The 19,942-nt window shown below is 40.1% G+C and overlaps 2 protein-coding genes across 6 annotated transcripts in view; one reads left to right on the top strand and one right to left on the bottom strand.

The window, feature by feature from the left end:
• The first annotated feature begins 1,258 nt into the window (after window positions 1–1,258).
• On the top strand, window positions 1,259–11,946 carry LOC136698609 (thrombospondin-1-like). Its single transcript, XM_066673438.1, has 23 exons — window positions 1,259–1,423; window positions 1,552–1,633; window positions 2,228–2,787; window positions 2,951–3,026; window positions 3,127–3,219; window positions 3,324–3,433; window positions 3,737–3,865; window positions 4,679–4,775; window positions 4,888–5,061; window positions 5,407–5,583; window positions 5,704–5,877; window positions 6,070–6,197; window positions 6,281–6,433; window positions 6,609–6,827; window positions 6,920–7,027; window positions 7,499–7,658; window positions 7,761–7,879; window positions 8,514–8,748; window positions 8,850–9,077; window positions 9,173–9,444; window positions 9,556–9,653; window positions 9,739–9,878; window positions 10,008–11,946. The coding sequence occupies exons 2-23, from the start codon at window positions 1,570–1,572 to the stop codon at window positions 10,013–10,015; spliced, it is 3,522 nt and encodes a 1,173-aa protein (XP_066529535.1). The 5' UTR covers window positions 1,259–1,423; window positions 1,552–1,569; the 3' UTR covers window positions 10,016–11,946.
• Window positions 10,697–19,942, bottom strand: part of fsip1 (fibrous sheath interacting protein 1) — a 58,206-nt gene continuing 48,960 nt past the window's right edge. For 4 of the 5 annotated variants that reach the window (XM_066673441.1, XM_066673440.1, XM_066673439.1 and 1 more), the window contains exons 11-13: window positions 11,957–14,081; window positions 10,987–11,088; window positions 10,697–10,807 (exon numbers count right to left, since the gene is read on the bottom strand). In XM_066673441.1, the coding sequence (XP_066529538.1) occupies window positions 13,827–14,081 (255 nt within the window). In that variant the 3' untranslated portion in view covers window positions 10,697–10,807; window positions 10,987–11,088; window positions 11,957–13,826. The remainder of the gene's footprint in view (window positions 10,808–10,986; window positions 11,089–11,956; window positions 14,082–19,942) is intronic. The other variant, XM_066673443.1, reaches the window with a different exon arrangement.

Genomic DNA, 19,942 nt, shown 5'->3' on the forward strand with positions numbered 1-19,942 from the left:
TTTTCCAGAAACATTGACGACACTTCTCACGAAATAAACTGTCAATAAATACACTGAGAAACACAGTTATATGCAAATGTTTTGGCACCCTGTGTTATAGGACATGTTGATTTGTTGAATTGAAAATAACATATCCTTTAAAGGAAAAAGACTTAAATATTCCACTTTTTGTGAAAACCAAAGATATAATGTGCCATAATGTACCAGACTATAGTTTTAGTACTCATCATAAATTGTGAACTTTTAAAATTATTTTTACTTTCCCTTGGAAAACCAACAATCCATGTTTACATTTCATGTTGCACATTTAATAAGATACTGTCATGTGTAAATGTTAGGTAAAGCCACATACCAGTTACGTCTACCTTGCTGCTTTTGTAATATTTCTCATGTTGGAACATACGTATAGGTAAATAAATAAATAAATAAATATATTGAAATGTCTCATAGCTAGTGAATTAATCTCTTAATTTAGCTCTTCACATGCCAAATATACCCATGTCAGTATATTTTATTTAGGTTTCAGTTATTGGTCAAATAACTTGTTTCTAAACATAAATGTACTAACTTTTACCTATGTGGTTACCTAATGTGGTTAAAACTTTTGTTGTCTCTCAGCACCCAACAACAGTGCTTCGGTGCCAAAATATTGAGGGCAGTTTTTGAGGAGAAAGGGGAGTAGAACGGCTCCTAGTGGTCAACATCGGAACAGCGACATTGCTTTTTAATTTGGCCATATCTCTGACAACTCAAAACAGGATATAACTCTTTTAAAACGGCCTCCTCTCTCTCTCTCTCTCTCTCTCTTAATTATAACCCCCTTTACCCAGGTTACCCATTATTTTTAGTTCTGTTTTAATTAGCCTTCTAAATCAATTGTCTTTGAAAATTAATATTGTTATATATGTGCGTTTATGTGTTTGTTCCCCTGTCTTATTTTTTTGGAATAAAACCGAGACTTCAGAGTTAAAAGTGAGGTCATTTCTGATGGTTTATTCATTGAAATCTGCTTTTCCTTTTTACGCTTTGGCTCGTCTTTAAAATATTTCTCCGCTGATGGAAATTCTACTAAATGGAATGCTGCTTCTCTTTTTTCTTGGCTATTCCTCGCTGAGGTAAGAGCGGAGGCCCCGCCCCAATCTCTCCATCCTGCGATTCTGATTGGCTAATCCGGTGCCTCAGGAATGTCCGTAAACGACTTAAATAGTGCTCAGCGCTGTGGCTCTGAAGTGAGTTCGAGCTCAACGACGAGGAGAGATAGAGCCGACGACTGGAGGAAACTTACAGAGAATATTAATTATTATACATATATAACCCACAAACCGCTCTGGAATTTAGACTTGTAGAAACAAAGGGATTTTAACGACATTGTGCTTTTTGTTGTGCTTTTTGCATTATTCTGGGATATCTTCTTCTCCCTCAGGTGAGTGTGGGTTGTATTATAGTGTCTGTGTATTACTGTGAATAGACTCTCCGAAGCCTTCATTCACATGGATGACCAGTCTTCTGGAACAACTCGTTTTAAAAACTTTTTTTCTTCTCTCTCTGAAGAAGTGCTGAGCTTTGACCATGATGTTCACCGCACTCTTTTTACTGCTGATGCTCTGGGCTTCAGAAGGCAGCAGAATGGCAGGTGAGAAAGAGAAGCCAGGCTTTTTTTTTTTTCAAGTAGCCTACATTCAGCTTCTTTAAATAAATACAAGTTTGAGTGACATGTTTTTTTTTTTTGTATTCAAGGAGAATGAGCACATACTAACTTCACTTTTAAGGCTTAATCACTGTGCATGTGCTTATTTTAATCTAAGTTTTAATGTTAATGTTATGAATGGAAATTGAGCACTATTGGCTGAAAATAGACATTTTCAAACAGTAAATCAACTAATTTTGCCCATAGATTTATTAAAGATAAGTGGCAAATATCTGGTTATAATTCAGTTTTTACTGATATACAATTTTTGAAACTACACTTTAAATTCAGTTCTATTTTAGTTTCTGGAATTTACATTTTTGTGTTTCATTTTATTGTTGAAATGATAAAGTTACAATATGAGATGAGAATAAAAGCTTTTTTTTTGCAAACTGAAGATTTAAAACTTTAAAAATGTATTAATTCTTAAGACATTTTAGAGAATTACACTGAAGAATCAATACTTAATTTAATTTTAGGATAATTGTTCTCCCAGTTGTCAGTCTCCCTTATAATAAAGTTTCCTTGTTAACTTTACAGAGAACAGAGACGACAACAGTGTTTTTGATCTTTTCGAGCTTGCCCGTGTCGGTAAGAAGCAGCACGGGGTAAGCTTGGTGAAGGGTCCTGAGCCTTACAGCCCTGCTTACAAAATTCTCAACCCCAACCTGATCCCCGCTGTCCCAGAGCACTCCTTGAAGGACCTCATGTATTCCATCCAGACAGAAAAGGGCTTCCTTTTCTTGGCCAACCTGAAGCAAGCAAGGAAGACTCGAGGCAGCCTTTTAACATTGGAGAAGAAAGACGGCTCTGGTCCCGTTTTCGAGATTATCTCCAATGGACATGCGCAATCTCTGGATTTGGTTTACACCATAGGTGACAAGCAACATGTTGTGTCAATTGACGATGCCAATTTGGCGAGCGGCAGCTGGAAGAATATCACCCTGTTTGTGCAGGAGGACCGTGCACAATTGCATGTTGGTTGCGAAGAGATAAATACCAGAGAGCTTGATGCGCCTATCCACGAAATCCTGACCAAGGAGATTGCTGATATTGCCAACCTACGGATTGGAAAGGGAGCAGTGAAGGACAGATTTATGGTGAGTCTGTATTAGCACGTTGCATATTTGCAAGCTGATTCTTATTCATTCTTTCAAATCCATGTAAAGATTCATGTGGCCGTTTGTTATTCTTTTTAAAAAGTAAATGCTTATGTATCTACACCACTTACAGAGAGCTGTTTTTAAAATCTTTTGCCTACAGGGAGTTCTCCAGAATGTACGCTTTGTCTTCAGAACCACTTTGGACACCATCAAACGTAACATGGGATGTGAGAGCTGTAAGTGATTATGCTAACCCTGCATAGTTTTGAAATCAGTCATTTTTTTTGCCAAACCCAGACCAAACCATTCAAACAATAGTGTCTATTCTCTCGACAGCCACTTTTATCACTGACGTCATGACACTTGACAACCCTGTGAATGGCTCCAGTCCTGCTATCCGAACAGATTACACTGGACACAAGACCAAAGGTGGGCTCCTATGTTTGGTTATTGGGCTTTACTCTGGGATTTGTGTTCTTTATTGGCCTGTAAAGTCTCAGACAGAATGTTTTGCTTTTGTCCCTGTGATTCAGATCTCCAGGACATCTGTGGCTTCTCTTGTGAGGACCTGGCCAGCATGTTTAAGGAGCTCAAGGGGCTTGGTGTGGTGGTTAAGCAGCTGTCAAACGAGCTCCGCCAAGTGGTCAGTATCAAAACCAGCTGTGCTCAGCTTGTGCTAACCCCCGCACTTCTCTGTCTCTCTCTGTGTCTTTCTGTTTCTTTATCTGTCTCTCTATTCAACTGCCGAGCCACTTGTTTCTTAGTCATTTTCTGCTCTCTGCCAAACCTCAAATTAGCCTCATGTGAATAGCAGCAAGCCTTCTTGATTTCATTTTCCACCCCTCTGATTCATATCCAATGGAATCCCTGCTGCTGCAAACTATGCATCCCTCTGTGCAGTAGCTCTGCTAAAGACACCCTCTTTTCTTTCTTCTTGCCCCTCCAGACTGCAGATAACAACTTAATAAAGAACCAGATTACGATCCACAGCACACCCCGCTGCCTTCACAATGGCGTCATCTACAAAGACAAGGATGAGTGGACAGTGGACAGCTGCACCCACTGCACCTGCCAGGTAAGGAAGCCCACAGCTTATGAGTTCAACTAAAGGTAAACAGTCAAAAGAGGACCAAAACAAAATTTGTATTGGCTGACCATTCCTTTTAATTGCACTCATTCCATGCGATGCAGTGGACTGCCAGTAGAATTTCAGTAAGTAGTGATGGGGGGGTTATAATAAAGTGCAAATGGTTTGTCATGCTTGGGTGAATTTTACAGACCGCAGAACACCTGGCCATCTGTTAGAATGTTTCTTGTTGTTCATAGAATTAAATTGTTAACTATTTAAAATCACAATATCATTTAAATCTGATAATAAATCTGTATAATTAAGTATGAATAAAGACTTCCTCTATTATTGGTAAATTAAACAATAGTTATACAATATTAATTTTATGTATTTATATAAGTAAAAAATAAAGTGAGGGTCCACATAAAGCTCCTTAGGGTTTAAGATGTTTACTATGAACCATTTTTAAGCATTTCACTCATCCTGAATTGCATAGTTTCACTGTTAAATCGAATGGATTCATCCTAGCATCTTGAAGAAAAGCAGAGACAGCAGTGAATTTGGGTTTCTTGATTTGCACATACAAATCATATTACCTGCTACCATGCCAGTCATAGAATTTTATGATGGCTCTACCAATCCTAACTAACCACAAACAACAATCTGGGGCTTTAACGCCACAGGACTCCACTGAGCAAGCCAAATGTTCTCCTCTACTGCTAAATACAGACATTAGGTCCAGGCAAGAAGCAAGATAGACTTGTGTTTACTTATTCTAAAGTTTCTGAATGGAATTGAACACAGCACTCTTTTCCACAGAACTCTGCCACTATTTGTCGGGAAATCTCCTGTCCGCTGATGCCTTGTGCCAATGCCACTGTGCCCGATGGTGAATGCTGTCCACGCTGTGGAACTCGTAAGTGCACTGTCTTTTAACACTGGTCAATAAACATCAATAATGCACATAGCCCAACAGATTTTTCTCCTCCATTTGAGGCAACTTAACCAATCTCTTCCCTTTTCTCTAGCGAGTGACTATGCTGAGGATGGTTGGTCACCCTGGTCCGAGTGGACACACTGCTCCGTGACCTGTGGGCGTGGAATCCAGCAGCGAGGACGCTCCTGCGACCGGATCAACAGCAACTGCGACGGCACCTCTGTGCAAACCAGAGACTGCTACCTGCAAGAATGCGACAAGCGATGTGAGTCACAAATTAAAGCTTATATGTTCCCAATTTCCATGTTAGGCTTTTTTACTGATCTATTTCTTGTACAATTCAGTAAGATATAATTTATAATGCCATATGACAGGAGTGTAATAAACCTACATAAACACGTATAATGGCTTATTCCAAAGGTTATGCATTTATCATTATACTTCACTGGATAACTAAAGCAGCTTTATGGTAACAACCTTATGCGAACCTGAAATACGTATTTCAAGTGTAAATGTGTGTTTAGGTCAGTGGTCATAAAGGCAATGTTTAAATGTCATGTAGCCTTATGAATAAAGTTCTGCAATAAAGTATTATAACTTTGTTCCACAGTCAAGCAAGATGGAGGCTGGAGCCACTGGTCTCCCTGGTCCTCATGCTCAGTGACCTGTGGGGAGGGGGTCATCACCCGCATTCGTCTCTGCAACTCACCTACTCCACAAATGGGCGGCAAGGACTGTCAAGGAGAGGGCAGACAGACAGAACCATGCAAGATGTCCCCATGCCCAAGTAAGAACTCTAGAAAATATAGTATATGAGAAGATTAAAAGGTTTCATATATTAACCTTGATTATAAAAATAATACTTGCTTGTAAACACTTTTCACTAAGTATTCTTGTGACTTTACAGTAAATGGAGGTTGGGGGCCATGGTCACCATGGGATGCTTGCTCTCTCACTTGTGGTGGAGGACTTCAGACCAGACATCGTCTCTGTAATAATCCGGTGCCCAAACATGGTGGAAAGGAATGTGTTGGTGATTCTAAAGGCACACGCTTATGCAACTCTCAGGACTGTCCTATTGGTAAGAACTGGTAACTTTATTTAGAAAAGAACAAACCAATATTACAACAAAATGATGTATTTAATTATGCTCTCATCATTTCTAATCTAACTGAAGAACAGAACAAACTTTTACTTTGAAGCATATAGTAAAAATTGTTTTGTTGTATTCCATTCTTGAAGCATGTTAACCGAATGTCCCTTTGCTGAACAGATGGCTGTCTTTCCAATCCTTGCTTTGCTGGCACTAAGTGCACCAGTTTCCCTGATGGCTCCTGGACATGTGGGGAGTGTCCAGTTGGATATAGAGGAGATGGCACACACTGCGAGGACATTGATGAGGTATTGGCATTGTGAAGAAAAATGACAGTCAGTCACAAACAATAGATCTGTTCTTGAGTCTAAAGATTCTCTTGTTTCTTCAGTGCAAAGATGTTTCTGATACCTGTTTCACGCTTAACGGAGTCCATCGCTGTGAGAACACAGAACCAGGCTATAATTGCCTTCCCTGCCCCCCTCGTTACTCTGGATCTCAGCCTTTTGGCCGTGGTATCGAACAAGCTATGGCCAATAAACAGGTGAGTAAAATTCTTTCCAAGATTTGTACACCAAGTAAACATGAATATACTCCAGCGCTCCAGCATTTGGAATGGATGGAGAGAACTGACATTAACCACTGCTCTTAGAAAACCCATAAGAGCAGATAGAGTCTTCTGTGTTCAAAGCAAAACTAAACCATATGTGATTTTGTAGGTCTGTGAGCCAAGGAACCCTTGCGAGGATGGGAGCCATGACTGCAACAAAAATGCCAACTGTATTTACTTGGGCGTCTTCTCAGACATCATGTTCCGCTGTGAGTGCAAACCTGGCTACGCTGGAAACGGCCACATCTGTGGTGAAGACACTGACCTGGACGGCTGGCCCAACACCAACCTTCGCTGTGTTGAAAATGCCACCTACCATTGCAAGAAGGTATCTTACAGCTTTCTTTACTGTATGATTGAAAACTACTTTACCATATAATTGAGGTTGCAACCCCTTAATCCAAATGTATCTTCTTTTAGGACAACTGCCCTGACCTTCCCAACTCCGGCCAGGAAGACTACGACAAAGACGGAACTGGAGACGCTTGTGATTACGATGATGACAATGATGGGATCCCTGATGATAGGGTGAGAGCAAAACACATTCTTCCTATTGGACATTCTTGGGTATGCAAGGTGCAGCATTATAAGGAAAACAGCGTGAACAAAGGATTTGGAGAGTGTGGAACAGTGTGCAGGTCTGCCAGGAGCATATAAATAACAGCTTTGCTGTGGGCATAACGTCAGTGGCCTAAGACCTTTTGCTTCTACAGCCATAAATTAAACTTCTGTGTTGGGGAAAACATCTAACAGGGCAAGTAAACAGTAGCTGAACAAGAGCCAAATTTTACATACCAACACAGCTGAAGTGTAGAGTGTGGTGTACAGTTCCAACCATTGATTTAGTATTCACTTTGAAGGGCAAGTGTATTTCTAACTTTTCAGTCCATACAAAAGAAACAGCAGTTTGAATATCTACTGGTACATGTATTTGCCACTGATTTAGAGTAAAGTGTTTAGGAAATAATCTTTTTTGTTTGTTTGATTTGTATGAAACAGGACAACTGCCAGTTTATCTTCAACCCAAGACAGTACGACCAGGACCGTGATGAAGTTGGTGACCGCTGTGATAACTGCCCCTATGACAGTAACCCTGATCAGATTGACACAGACAACAATGGAGAAGGCGATGCTTGCGCAACTGACATTGACGGTGATGGTAAGGCACAAAAGCAATTGCATTCAAACATAAAACTAATAGCTACTTAATGTGAACAAACAGAATGTAGACTGGCTAATGAAATCATCTTCCATTGCTCAGGTATCCTGAATGAGAAGGACAACTGCCCATATGTGTACAATGTTGACCAGAGAGATACGGACTATGATGGAGTTGGTGATCATTGTGATAACTGCCCATTAGAGCACAACCCTGATCAGGTAAGTCCTCTTTCTACTTCTCACACTTTTTCTCCATGATTGTAGTACATCTGGGATTTCTTTTGCAAGCTACGTCTGAAGGGTTGGGCAGCATTCCCAGACATTGCCTTGATTTCAAAGGAGGTGGTGTAAATACCCATCCATCCATCCATCCATCCATCATCTGTAACCGCTTATCCAATTTAGGGTCGCGGGGGTCCAGAGCCTACCTGGAATCATTGGGCGCAAGGCGGGAATACACCCTGGAGGGGACGCCAGTCCTTCACAGGGCAACACAGACACACACACACATTCACTGGTGTAAATACCCCTCATCGGGTATTTGAGTGGTACATGTGAGTTAGCTAACTGCTAAATCAATAATTTAAAGAGCAAATTTTCTTACTGGTCTCCTTGTTTGCAATCTCTTAGAGATTTATGGGGATGTATAAATATCATGGATAAAATGATGATCAAAATTTCTGCCTTATGTTAAATGATCTGAAGAAAAACCCCTAGACATGGAGCAGTTAATCCTGGAAAAGACAATTTCAATGAAAAGAGCCACTGAATTAGTGATTCAGTGATTCAGTACAAAGACTGTTAGCACTGCTTTATAGGGACAACAGCTTCATTCATTCCTCCCCTCCTACAGATTGACTCTGATTCCGATAACGTGGGCGACAAGTGCGACAGCAACCAGGACATTGACGAGGACGGGCATCAGAATAATCTGGACAACTGCCCATACATCCCCAACTCCAACCAGGCTGATCATGACAAGGATGGCAAGGGTGATGCATGTGACCACGATGATGACAACGATGGTGTCCCAGATGACAAAGACAACTGTAGACTGGCCTTCAACCCAGACCAAATTGATTCAGATGGTAAGGACAGTCCAAGAGAATCAGAATTATATTCTGATATATAGTCTTTTTTACTCTTTCTCTCCTTTAATTATTAACATAAATATTTCAATTTCTTTCAGGTGATGGGCGTGGTGATGCTTGCAAAGATGACTTTGACCAAGACAATGTGCCTGATATTGAAGATGTTTGTCCAGAGAACTTTGCCATCAGTGAAACAGACTTCCGCAGGTTCCAGATGGTTCCTCTTGACCCCACAGGAACCTCACAAATCGACCCCAACTGGGTGGTCCGCCATCAGGGAAAAGAGCTTCTCCAGACTGTCAACTGCGATCCTGGCATTGCTGTTGGTAAGCAGCTGAAGAGCTTAATGGATTCTTCATAGATCTTAGCAGATCAAATCCAGTCTTTATTACATTATTAATAATTACCCTCTGTATTTCAGGTTATGATGAGTTCAATGCTGTGGACTTCAGTGGAACCTTCTTCATCAACACAGACCGAGATGACGACTATGCCGGTTTCGTTTTTGGCTACCAATCCAGTTCTCGCTTCTATGTGGTGATGTGGAAACAGATCACCCAGACATACTGGTCGCACACACCTACGAAAGCTCAGGGCTATTCTGGACTGTCCATCAAAGTGGTTAACTCCACCACAGGGCCAGGAGAGCATCTCAGGAATGCTTTGTGGCATACAGGAGACACACCAGGACAGGTAAGCAGCACTTTGATCTCAAACAAAAAACATTCCTTCATATGGAAGAAAGCAGTCAGATCTGTGAGGTAGGTGCAATTCTCACTTCATTTGAACTGTGTTCAATTCCAGGTGCGCACTTTGTGGCATGACCCAAAGAACATTGGCTGGAAGGATTACACTGCCTACAGATGGCATCTGATCCACAGACCTAAAACTGGACACATCAGGTTAGTGTGAAAGGATAAGACTGCATCCAAAAAAGCATTTGAAAGCCATTGGCATGCGTCTCACACTCCTCTTGTAACCTTCCAGGGTTATCATGTACGAGGGGAAGAAAGTCATGGCAGATTCTGGAAGCGTATATGACAAGACATATGCTGGTGGAAGACTTGGGCTCTTTGTCTTCTCTCAGGAGATGGTGTACTTCTCAGACCTCAAATATGAATGTAGAGGTAAATCATTTTAATGTGTTTTTGACCCGGTAATACTATTGAATCTGAATTATTTAGTGTCGTTACATTTTGTACAAAATTTCCTGGCCTTGATATGCTTTACTGATATTATCTATCTGTTCTATCCAGATATATAACGGGAAGAAAAGGGATTTTCCTGAAGAATGTGCCTCTTGTCTGTTGTCGTCAATCTATTTAAACATGTTATATATGTTCTGGGACCAAGCCTTTACATACTCTTTCCATATGTGGGACCAAGTGATCAAAGGGAGAAGCGGCAAGGTCAGGTCATGTGACCCCTCGGGGCTCACATTGAGGGCCAGTAGCTGTTACCTGGACAAGGACAATAGACAAAAGCAGGTAGAAAGTGGACATCCCTGCACAGAGTGAGAATGAACCATGAAAGACTTCTGAATTTCCTAAACCGCGTCAGGTTCTCCCTCCCATAATGGAGGACCAAGAAAAGGAAGCGTAATTGTCTATAATTGCAAAGTTAAACCTCAGATCTGCTGTGGACTATAATCAAGAAAGGAAGAACCCTCTCATAAAATGAAGAAAAGCAAAAGGAGTTCCATTTCTTTCTAGTGGGTCTGAGGTCCCACAGAAGAACTGTTGAGGGAGAATGCACAGGACGGTGTAAACAGAAATGGACTGGCGTTTTTTACTTCAAGAGAGTTAGTGTGTTCTCTGAGTTTGTATGTGTGTGTTGTTGTTGTGTGTGTGTGTGTGTGTGAGAGAGAAACACCCCAGACTTATGGACTTGACTTTTTCTTTTTATTAGATTAATCCATTAGTTCCATGGCCATAAACATTTCATATCCGTTGATGACAGCATGTCACTTGCCTTTTTCTGGAGACTTGTTCTCCAAGCTGTTCTCAGGGTTAGAAGAACCTTTGTCATCAGCCTTTCAAAACAGAACAGTAGGGACCTGAGGGTTATTAACAAAGATTTACAAAGCATTTGATATTTAAAAAAAAAGAAAAAAAAGAAAAAGTGCCACTGCATATACATTGTGTGTATATATTTTGTTGGACACTCCTTGAATTATTTCTCATCTCAGTGCAACTTTGTCACTTAATTGTATAGAAATTGAAGATCAAACTGGACCTTAATTGTGTAGAAGTTCATCCAATTCAAGCCAGTGTATAGTTGTTTCTTAGTTTTTCAGCACAGAGTGCATGACTTGTACGAATGAGAATGCTCTGTATTCTAAACAAAGGAAAACAAATATACAAATATTACCTCATTGTTGTAAATTGAAACTGACTAAAATATCAAACTACGTTTTAGCTGCAGAATATAAACCCGTTGGCTTCTTCCTTTTTTAATGTAGTTAGCAAATGTAGTACAATCCTATATTTTCAAAATGTATATAATACAAAATATTTTTGGAGCATAAAGCACCCCAACAGGGCATAAATGGACTTTTAAGTTATGATGTGCTTAGTGAATGAATGATGATGCATTTTTAAGGAATAAGTTATTATTAAAATTGTTTTTATCTATTTTAAAAAGTAATTTCATGTTTGTAGATATATGCTATTTAAATAATTTATCAGGAAGTGTGACCTGACATTGGAAGTGTTTTTTTTTCTGGTCTGTATAAACTGTTTGCACACTGACTTGAGGATGTTTTTATTGTTGTTTATTGTTTGTTGCTTTTATTTTGCCTCCCCCTCCAATCCCCCTTTTTTGTACAATTAGGGCTACTATGTATTTTAATACTGCAAGTTTTAACCAAAGATTTGCTGTTTTTTTTTTTTTTATTCATATCATTTAGTTTCCAAGAACAACAGAACAATAAACAGTTAAACAGACATGGATATTTTTTCTGGCTGTCTGAGTTTTTATGTAATCAAAGTATGAAATGGGAATTCCACCAATTTCATGTAATCGGAAGCAGGGGTTTGATCTCTACATACTATTCATACTCAGCATAACCATAACTATCACATAGTTTAGCCATAACCATTTCCTTTAATAACTCCCTTGTGAGGTATTAATTCCTGAGATGTCTGGTTCCTATTACCACCACTAAGACAAAATGATCACTATAGTTGGTGTCCTTGCCACATACCTCCAGGGTCCTAGTGTCCTAGGTTCTAGCTTCATCTCGGGTCATTGTGAGGAGTTTGGTGTGTTCTCCCTGTGTCTGTGTGGGTTTATTCTGGTTGTTCCAGTTACTGCCCACAATTCAAAAACACATGCTGGTAGGTGGGTTGGTTGTGAGAGAGACTGGGTAATACTCCACTATATGGAGCATGCGGTTGGTGTCCTTGCCACATACCTCCAGGGTCCTAGTGTCCTAGGTTCTAGCTTCATCTCGGGTCATTGTGAGGAGTTTGGTGTGTTCTCCCTGTGTCTGTGTGGGTTTATTCTGGTTGTTCCAGTTACTGCCCACAATTCAAAAACACATGCTGGTAGGTGGGTTGGTTGTGAGAGAGACTGGGTAATACTCCACTATATGGAGCATGCGGCTGCCGTACCGCCAACAATTCTGGTTAGGCTCTGGACCCACTGTGACCCTAAATAAGAAAAAGCACTCAGAGATGAATGAATGAACATCAAGCTCTGAATGCTTAAACCCTCCGTGCTATACTCAAAGCCATGTTAACAGGATGAGAACTGTGTTTAAGGGAAAATGAAAAGGCGAAACTCCTTTTAAAACCTTCTAAACAAATTCAAGATTCAAACATGCAAAAAACAACATTCAGAAACTCCAGTACTTAGTTACTGAAGTGTGGATCTGAAGCATGTTGGAAAGGTTTTGTTGAAAAAACCCCCTTGTTATAATTTAGAGAGATTTTTTGGAGCGTAATTACACCCTGCTGTGACATTCCTCAAAGAGACACCCTTTGCTCTATGTCTGTATGATGTGTGCTCATAAGACTGGGATCTAAAAACACAACCAGGTGCATTTTTTTGTGGCTTTTTCACGTCCTGTTTGAACAGCTGAAGCACTAAAGCACCAAAGCTCCACGCCAGCAAAATGCACAGCCATTTATAATGTCCCTAAACAGGTGCCTGGCGTTCTGTTTTCTAAGTATGAATAGCATATTTAATTCCCTGATAATGAAAAGCAAGCTGATATTATCACACTTAAAAATGTAAATCATTAAATGAGATGCAAAAACTCATGTTAATTCAGTGCACTAAATAACACTCCACCTTCTTTTTGAGCTCTAAATAGATATTCTGCTTGTGGATAAAAGTGAACTTGGAAGTATGTAGAAGAAGACAAAAAACTCAAGAGTAGATTAAGATTCAGCACTTTGGGGCAAATATGTCAGAAATGTCCTCCCCATAAATCTAAGAAAAATGTACTTTCATACACTGTCTGTCAGACACTTTAATATTCTGCACGCACTCTTAATTATATCAGCTCCACTGATCATAAAGGGACAGTTTTTTATGTTCTATAATCATAGACTGTAGTCCATCCTTTGCTCTGCATACATTGTTTGCCTTATTGTCATTCTCAGCGCTGCAGTGACACTGACGTGGGGGTGTTATGTTAGTGTGTGTGGTGGTGGTTGGAGTCGAACAGACACAGAAGTGATGAACATTTTAATCCCTTCAGTGTCACTGCTGAGAATAGTCCACCAACAGTGTCCTGTGTCCACTGATGATGGATTAGAGGATGTCTAGTGAGTGGACGCAGTGTTTAAAAACTCCAGCAGTAATCTGCCGTGTCTGATCCACACACACTGGTACCGCACACTAACAACACTAACACACCACCACAACATCAGTGTCACTGCAGCACAATCCAGTCAAGTAACGTGTGTGGTGGTTTTGTGGAGGTTCTGAGCATACAAAAGTGGGCTAACAAAGTAGGCAGTGCAACAAATGGACTAGAGTCTTTAATTGTAGACCTACAAAGTGCACCTATATGGCCTGTGGAGCAAATGCATTACAACATGTTAGGAGTTTCTAAGCATGGATTCTCAGCATAAATGCTCTGTGCTGGGTAGGGTCTTTACAGAAGGTGATTGGGTACTTGGGGTCTCACAGGTTTCCTGCAGTAACTGTGAGAGAGCAGAGCTGGAGAGATATGGTGTAGTGGCCAGCAGAGACATGGCCTGACCATCCAGATTACAGTAAGGACTAAGGGAAGAATCTTCTGGGCCTGAGCCACTACATCTGCTTACATCCATCTCACATTCCAGCAGCAGCGTCCTAAGCTGTTCCTCATCCAAAGGCTGCAGAGAGAGAGAGAGAGAGAGAGAGAGAGAGAGAAACAGAGAGAAAACAGGTAATCAGGTAAGTTGTATTGTTTGTAGACATAAGGATGCTACACCTAAAAGGGGCTGCTCTATAATGCAGATTTTACAGTGGATGTTGGAATATCTGAGAGTTGTGAGGGTTTGATGTCATTCATTCATTCATTCATCTTCTGTAATTGCTTCATCCTGATCAGGGTTTTGCTTGGTCAGACGCCTGCCTGGAGTCATTGGAGCAAGGCAGGGCAGGTAGGTGCAGCTAACACACATGGACAATTTCACACGTACTCCCAGTCACTCACATATGTGGACAATTTCAAACATTCACGCCGTCACTCAAATACTCACACCAGTGGACAGTTTCATACATTCACCTAGTCACAACTGTGCACAATTGCACAAATTCACAGGCTCACTCCTGTGGAGAACTGACCCAGTCACTTTTTCACACAGACACACAAACACACACAACCCTCTGGACTATTTCACACATTCACCTTGTCCCTAGAACCTCTGGCAAATTTCACACACTCACCCAGTCACTCTCACACACACACACACCTGTAGAAAATTCCTACCCTCTCCTTAAAGTCACACAGTGCAGTTTCTGCAGTGCTGAGCCTGGAGTAGCAATGACAGAGATTCTATTCTCCCCCTATTACAGGTTGGTGGATCATTACAGTAATTTGAAGCTGTAATTTTAAGGTAAAATACTACCTAATGTTTCATTATAGGCATAAATTTTAGAGTTCTTGTACCTTCTTGTTCCTTTTTAAGACTGCATCAACCCCTGATTTCAATTGTTTGCTGTGAGTACGATGTCTTGCTCATGTTTTATCACTGTATGTCCTGTTTACCCACTGACGCTAACAGCAGATTTTGCTGTGGTATTTCCTAATGATGAATCAAGCTGTCATCAAAGTCCCCCAAGCTCCTTGCTCTGGAACCGTCCCAGAAAGGCCTAGTTTTAGCCTACACAAACACAGCCCTTGGCCTAGGTCAGGGCCAGTTGGAGAGCAGATTGTTTTTCTATCTGGGAGTTAGAGGAATCACTGCTTGTTTTTCTAAGTGGAGCCATGATGAGCCTCCGCCTAACGCTTGAGGCTAGTGGGAGTGCAAAGCTAGTTTATCAAACGCTGCCGGTAAAACTATCCTATCCTAAGAACTGAAAACTACTGTATGGCCATGTTTCCACTGCTGGAACCCAACAATGCATGACACACTTTTTCCTCCTGATAAACCCACACTCTGGCCTTGAATGACACGTCTTATCCACCATGCACCATGTATCCCCAACAATTCCACTCTATAGACACCCTCGTAATTAGTTAACATAATTAAATTAAGGATACAGCTGACGAGTGGCACTCTGTGCACAATGTGTACGAATGTAATCACCATAGAAAAATGGGACACTCTGGAGCAGCTACACATGAACCTAAGGTCATCAGGTTCAATGGTAAAAGTGGGCCAGAGGCTTGTAAATTTGCACAACATTGCTTAGTGAAGCAGTGGGTATGCGTTCTCCAGAGTGATTAAGCTCCATGCAAAACTTATGGGATGAGCTGGAGTTGTGTTTGTGATCCAAGGCTAAACTTTAAGGCAATGTAGATCATTCTATAAATTCCTCCCTGTCTGTGTTAATCAGATGCTCTGCATCTTTAAAAGTGGAACTATATGTTTGTGTAAGAAACCGACCGTAGCTGAAGTTTAACTTGTGGCTTAAGTTTAACTTGTCCGTAATTTTTTATTCACTGTTTGAATTACTACAGAAACTCATTTGTAACTTGAGCTGCTCAATTTGTAGCACATTTGGTATGTTTTTCCTTTCATGCAGTTAACAGTCTCCCAAATTTTTAGTCCATAGTTCCATATTAAATGGAACAGAAATTGAGCAACATCTATGTCTTTTTTCATGCTTTTCAATGCTCTGAGGTCTCTCTAACATCCAAACGATTCAGTTTCTCGCCCATGGTTCTGCCAGTTCTGCACATAAAAAAAGCTGAAGTCATTTCAGACCAAGACCTTAGTTTTTTGGCTTCCTCCCCCATTTACCAAGCTAGGGCTGTTGACAAACAGTAGAGCTTTTTTTTTCAGAGGAAATATTCTCTTAATTTTATATATTATTTTGCTTTTTTTCTTATTAAAATTTTAATCGTTTTCATTTGAAATGGTAAATCTTAACAGGAAGATTGATACCTTCAACCTGAAAATTACCCATTTAAGGTGGAATGGAATGGTAGTGTGAAACATTATGTGCCAAACTTTTCCTGTCTGTCAACGTAACCCATATTTTGCTGGTCAGGAGCCCAGAGTGCAGAAAGGTGTAGTATAATTCATCAGTCGTCTCTTCTTACTGCAAATACAGAAGGTCAAAAGCATTCTTTGGTCTCTTGTGTCCACCCCACAGGCTCTACTAATCAACCTCATTGACCCCTAGCTTCTCCATCCATAACACTGCGTCTAGCCTAGGGCAGGATTTCCAGAGAGCCGGGCTGTGGTGTCTCACCCACAGTCTCTTGTGCAGTATTTCAGGCTTAATGATAAGCCTCCAGCCATGATGAGGAGGGCGGAACTCCTCGGTTTACCTCTTTTTTAATCATCAGAATTGCCTCGACCTCTTCTCTGATCTTATGCTAATATTCAGGGCTAATTTTTCCCCAGACACATTCCAGCGCCTTACCTTTCACTTAAGCTCATCAGCACTTGTCTAACTGTCAAGACAGGCTCCATAGACTTGACTTATGTCCACAGACTTCACCTTCAACCTCTGTGACTCCATAATAGAAGCCTAGTCAGAGGAAGAGAAGTTCATTCAAATTATGTTCTAAAGAAGGCACCACTTTATTAACATTGAAGCAAATTGGACGTCATATTTGGGCAAAAATTAAATGTATACATTTTTCAGCTTGCTCCAGATTTGCTCAATAACCTGAGACATAGTTTCATAGTGCATAAAGTTTTTCACTAAAGGTTAAAAAAATGATTAGTATGATTAAGGAAGTTTGACGTAAACTTGGGCAAATAAAACAGCTGTGTACTTAAATACATTGGGCAACCATTTTAGACAATGTCTAAAATTATGTCTCACAGGCTCATTATAACTAAACACTATATTTTCAAAATTGATATTGTTTCTTTTAAGAATTAATAATGTAAAATATATACATTTTTATGAAGTTAACCCTACTGTAATGTGTTCCACAGGGGTGATATGAAGTCAGAAATTCACAATTCACATCAGCAAGATTCTTGCTGATGTCCAGTCATCAATCACTAGCAGACACCTCATCTTGCCATTCTGTATAAAATGTATAATGAGTGGTAGGCCAGCGTGCCAAGACTCAGTAGTAAACAGTTTTTGGTTGATTAAAAATACATTTACGTTACACAGAAGTCTCTGTGGAACAGAGGCAGTAACTCAGAGTATATCTAAATACTATTGTAGGTTATCCGTATGTAGGAGTATACAGCTGTTGATTATGTCCATCTGGATGTATTATTATTGCCTCTAAAATACTGTTCCATAATCTGCTAAAGTTAATGGGTCAGGGCTGCACTCTGAAAGTAATAAATCCCATCTGAAATAGCTTGTAATGTCCACTCATGTCTGTTACTAAATATACCAATTTCAACCAGGTAAATCTACACTATAGGGTCAAATAAGTGCAAACAAAAACACCTGCGATTAATTGTGATTAACTACAAATTCTGATGAATAATTAATTAAAATTTGTATTGTGTCTCAACTCAAATACATTTCTATTAAACCAAAGGAACTGTGAACATATTTTTGCATTCCATATATATATATGACAGGGATACTGCATTCTGAATTGGATTGAAAATTTGGCACCACACCTGCTGTCTACACTGGCTAACCAACACATTAATCTACACAGTCATGTCAGAATTTATCTTAATATATAACTACTTCTGGGAAGGCTTCAGATTAGATGTTAGAATATTTCAGTTCTGATGGGATTCAGACTCAAGATGTTATGTAAGGTCATGTACTGATGTTGTATTATTAGTTATGGACCACAAACACCACTTCAATTTAACCCAGCTCCACAGTCCCATATTGGTGGTAAGCTTTATACCCCTCAAGCCCAAACGTGGCACTGGGTACGCTGAACTTAGGTTCAAGTGCAGCTGCTCCAGCATTCCACTTCATTTCATACTTGTCTACATGAGATGAGATGAGACAAGTATTGGGTGCATAACTGAACATCTGTGTCAGGAATGTGTGCAATTTAAAGTAGCTGAGTTCAATAACTTTATGAGATTACATAGAATTTCACATAGCATGAGAATGTATTTTCAAAATGGTAAGCACATATATTTTAAAAGACTACACAAGGATAAAGATGGCTTTGCTGTTGGGTCTTGTTTGACCCTTGTTCTGTTATCTTTGTGCAGAGTCCATCTGAAATAACTACTGTGCTATCCTCTACAGAAATAAACAGCCGGCCACTGCAGGACGAAGGACAGTGTGGCAGGAGATTGCGGAGAAAATGCAGTGCTGACAATGAAACACCTTTAAATTACAGCTTGTATGTGGCTACACTCTTGCATATTAACACAGGTGGGTATTAAATCAGTCCCCGAAGACACAAATTAGGTCAGTGGTTACGATTGGCGTTTATCTGGACCGGAGCTTGGCCTGAGGAAAACATGCCTTTGGACAGGAGAGTTATGTGTTTGAACACGCTGGAGCTTAAACACGTGTGGAGACTCCAGCAGTAGTGTCTGTGAGCAGAAGAAGAGTCACAGAGACCTGTTAAATACTGCAAATGGTGTGAAGTCAGTGGCACTTTACAAACCCTGTTTTAACTTTATAATACATGTAAGTTGTATTACCTGAGTAGGAAATCAAACCCCATCAGTTATTAGTGATCTGTGCTTTACCAGAGCAGGGAATTAAACCCTATTCATGAATTATTAATGTTCTGTGCTTTACCCCAGCATTTAATCAAACCCTACTCCTCAGTTTTTATCAACTATGTATCTCAATTTGATCTGCAGTTTCCCTGAAACCAGAGCAAAGTTGAAGCTGTTTGAAGATAACATTGTGATTATCAGTAATATTTGGAGCTGGGTAATTACCCAATGGTTTGATAGACAATTGATCTAATGTCTGAATCATGTTTGTGAGTCAATTCTTTCCTTAGTTTTAAATCTAGGGATTTTTAACTGTTTTTATTGGCTTTTGAGCTGGATTACTCAGTGATGCTCTGTAAGATTTTAATGATGAGGTCCAGTAGCCAAAGTATTCTGACCTAGGTCTGGCCCACATCCCTGATTTTCACTGCCCACTTGCCACACAGAAAAATGCCTCTGGACTGCTCCTGCTTGCTAAATGAGGTCCACTAAATGCCAAATTAGAGCCATATGTCGCCAGAAGTTACTTTTTTGGCCAGTTTTGGCCCAGCTAGTTTGCTTTGGCCAGCACTGCCATATATTTACCAGAAGTAGGCCATGTTTGATTTGTGACGTGTGGGAAAACTAAACATTGTTAATAGGCCAATGTGGGCTACCTTGGTTGATAAGCATTTTGCCTGTACAGACAGTGCCAAATCTTTGCCAGAAATGGCCCACATCTGCATCAAACTGCAAAGAGCATATAAAAAAGTCTAGACTCTGTGGAGAAAACTATGTTAGCCTTTTAGTTATTTATCTTTCATGATAAACAACAAAATTATTTAACCAGGAATATTCACACTTGTGCAGTATTTCCACTACATTAATTTAGTAGCTGATGCTTTGGATTGTTTTCTAATGTCAGGAAATCCCAAAAGCATATCTCTGCAGAGGGCTTTAAATTTGAAATTATGGAT

This window comes from Hoplias malabaricus, chromosome 1 (genome assembly GCF_029633855.1).
Source record: "Hoplias malabaricus isolate fHopMal1 chromosome 1, fHopMal1.hap1, whole genome shotgun sequence".
Lineage (NCBI taxonomy): Eukaryota > Metazoa > Chordata > Actinopteri > Characiformes > Erythrinidae > Hoplias > Hoplias malabaricus.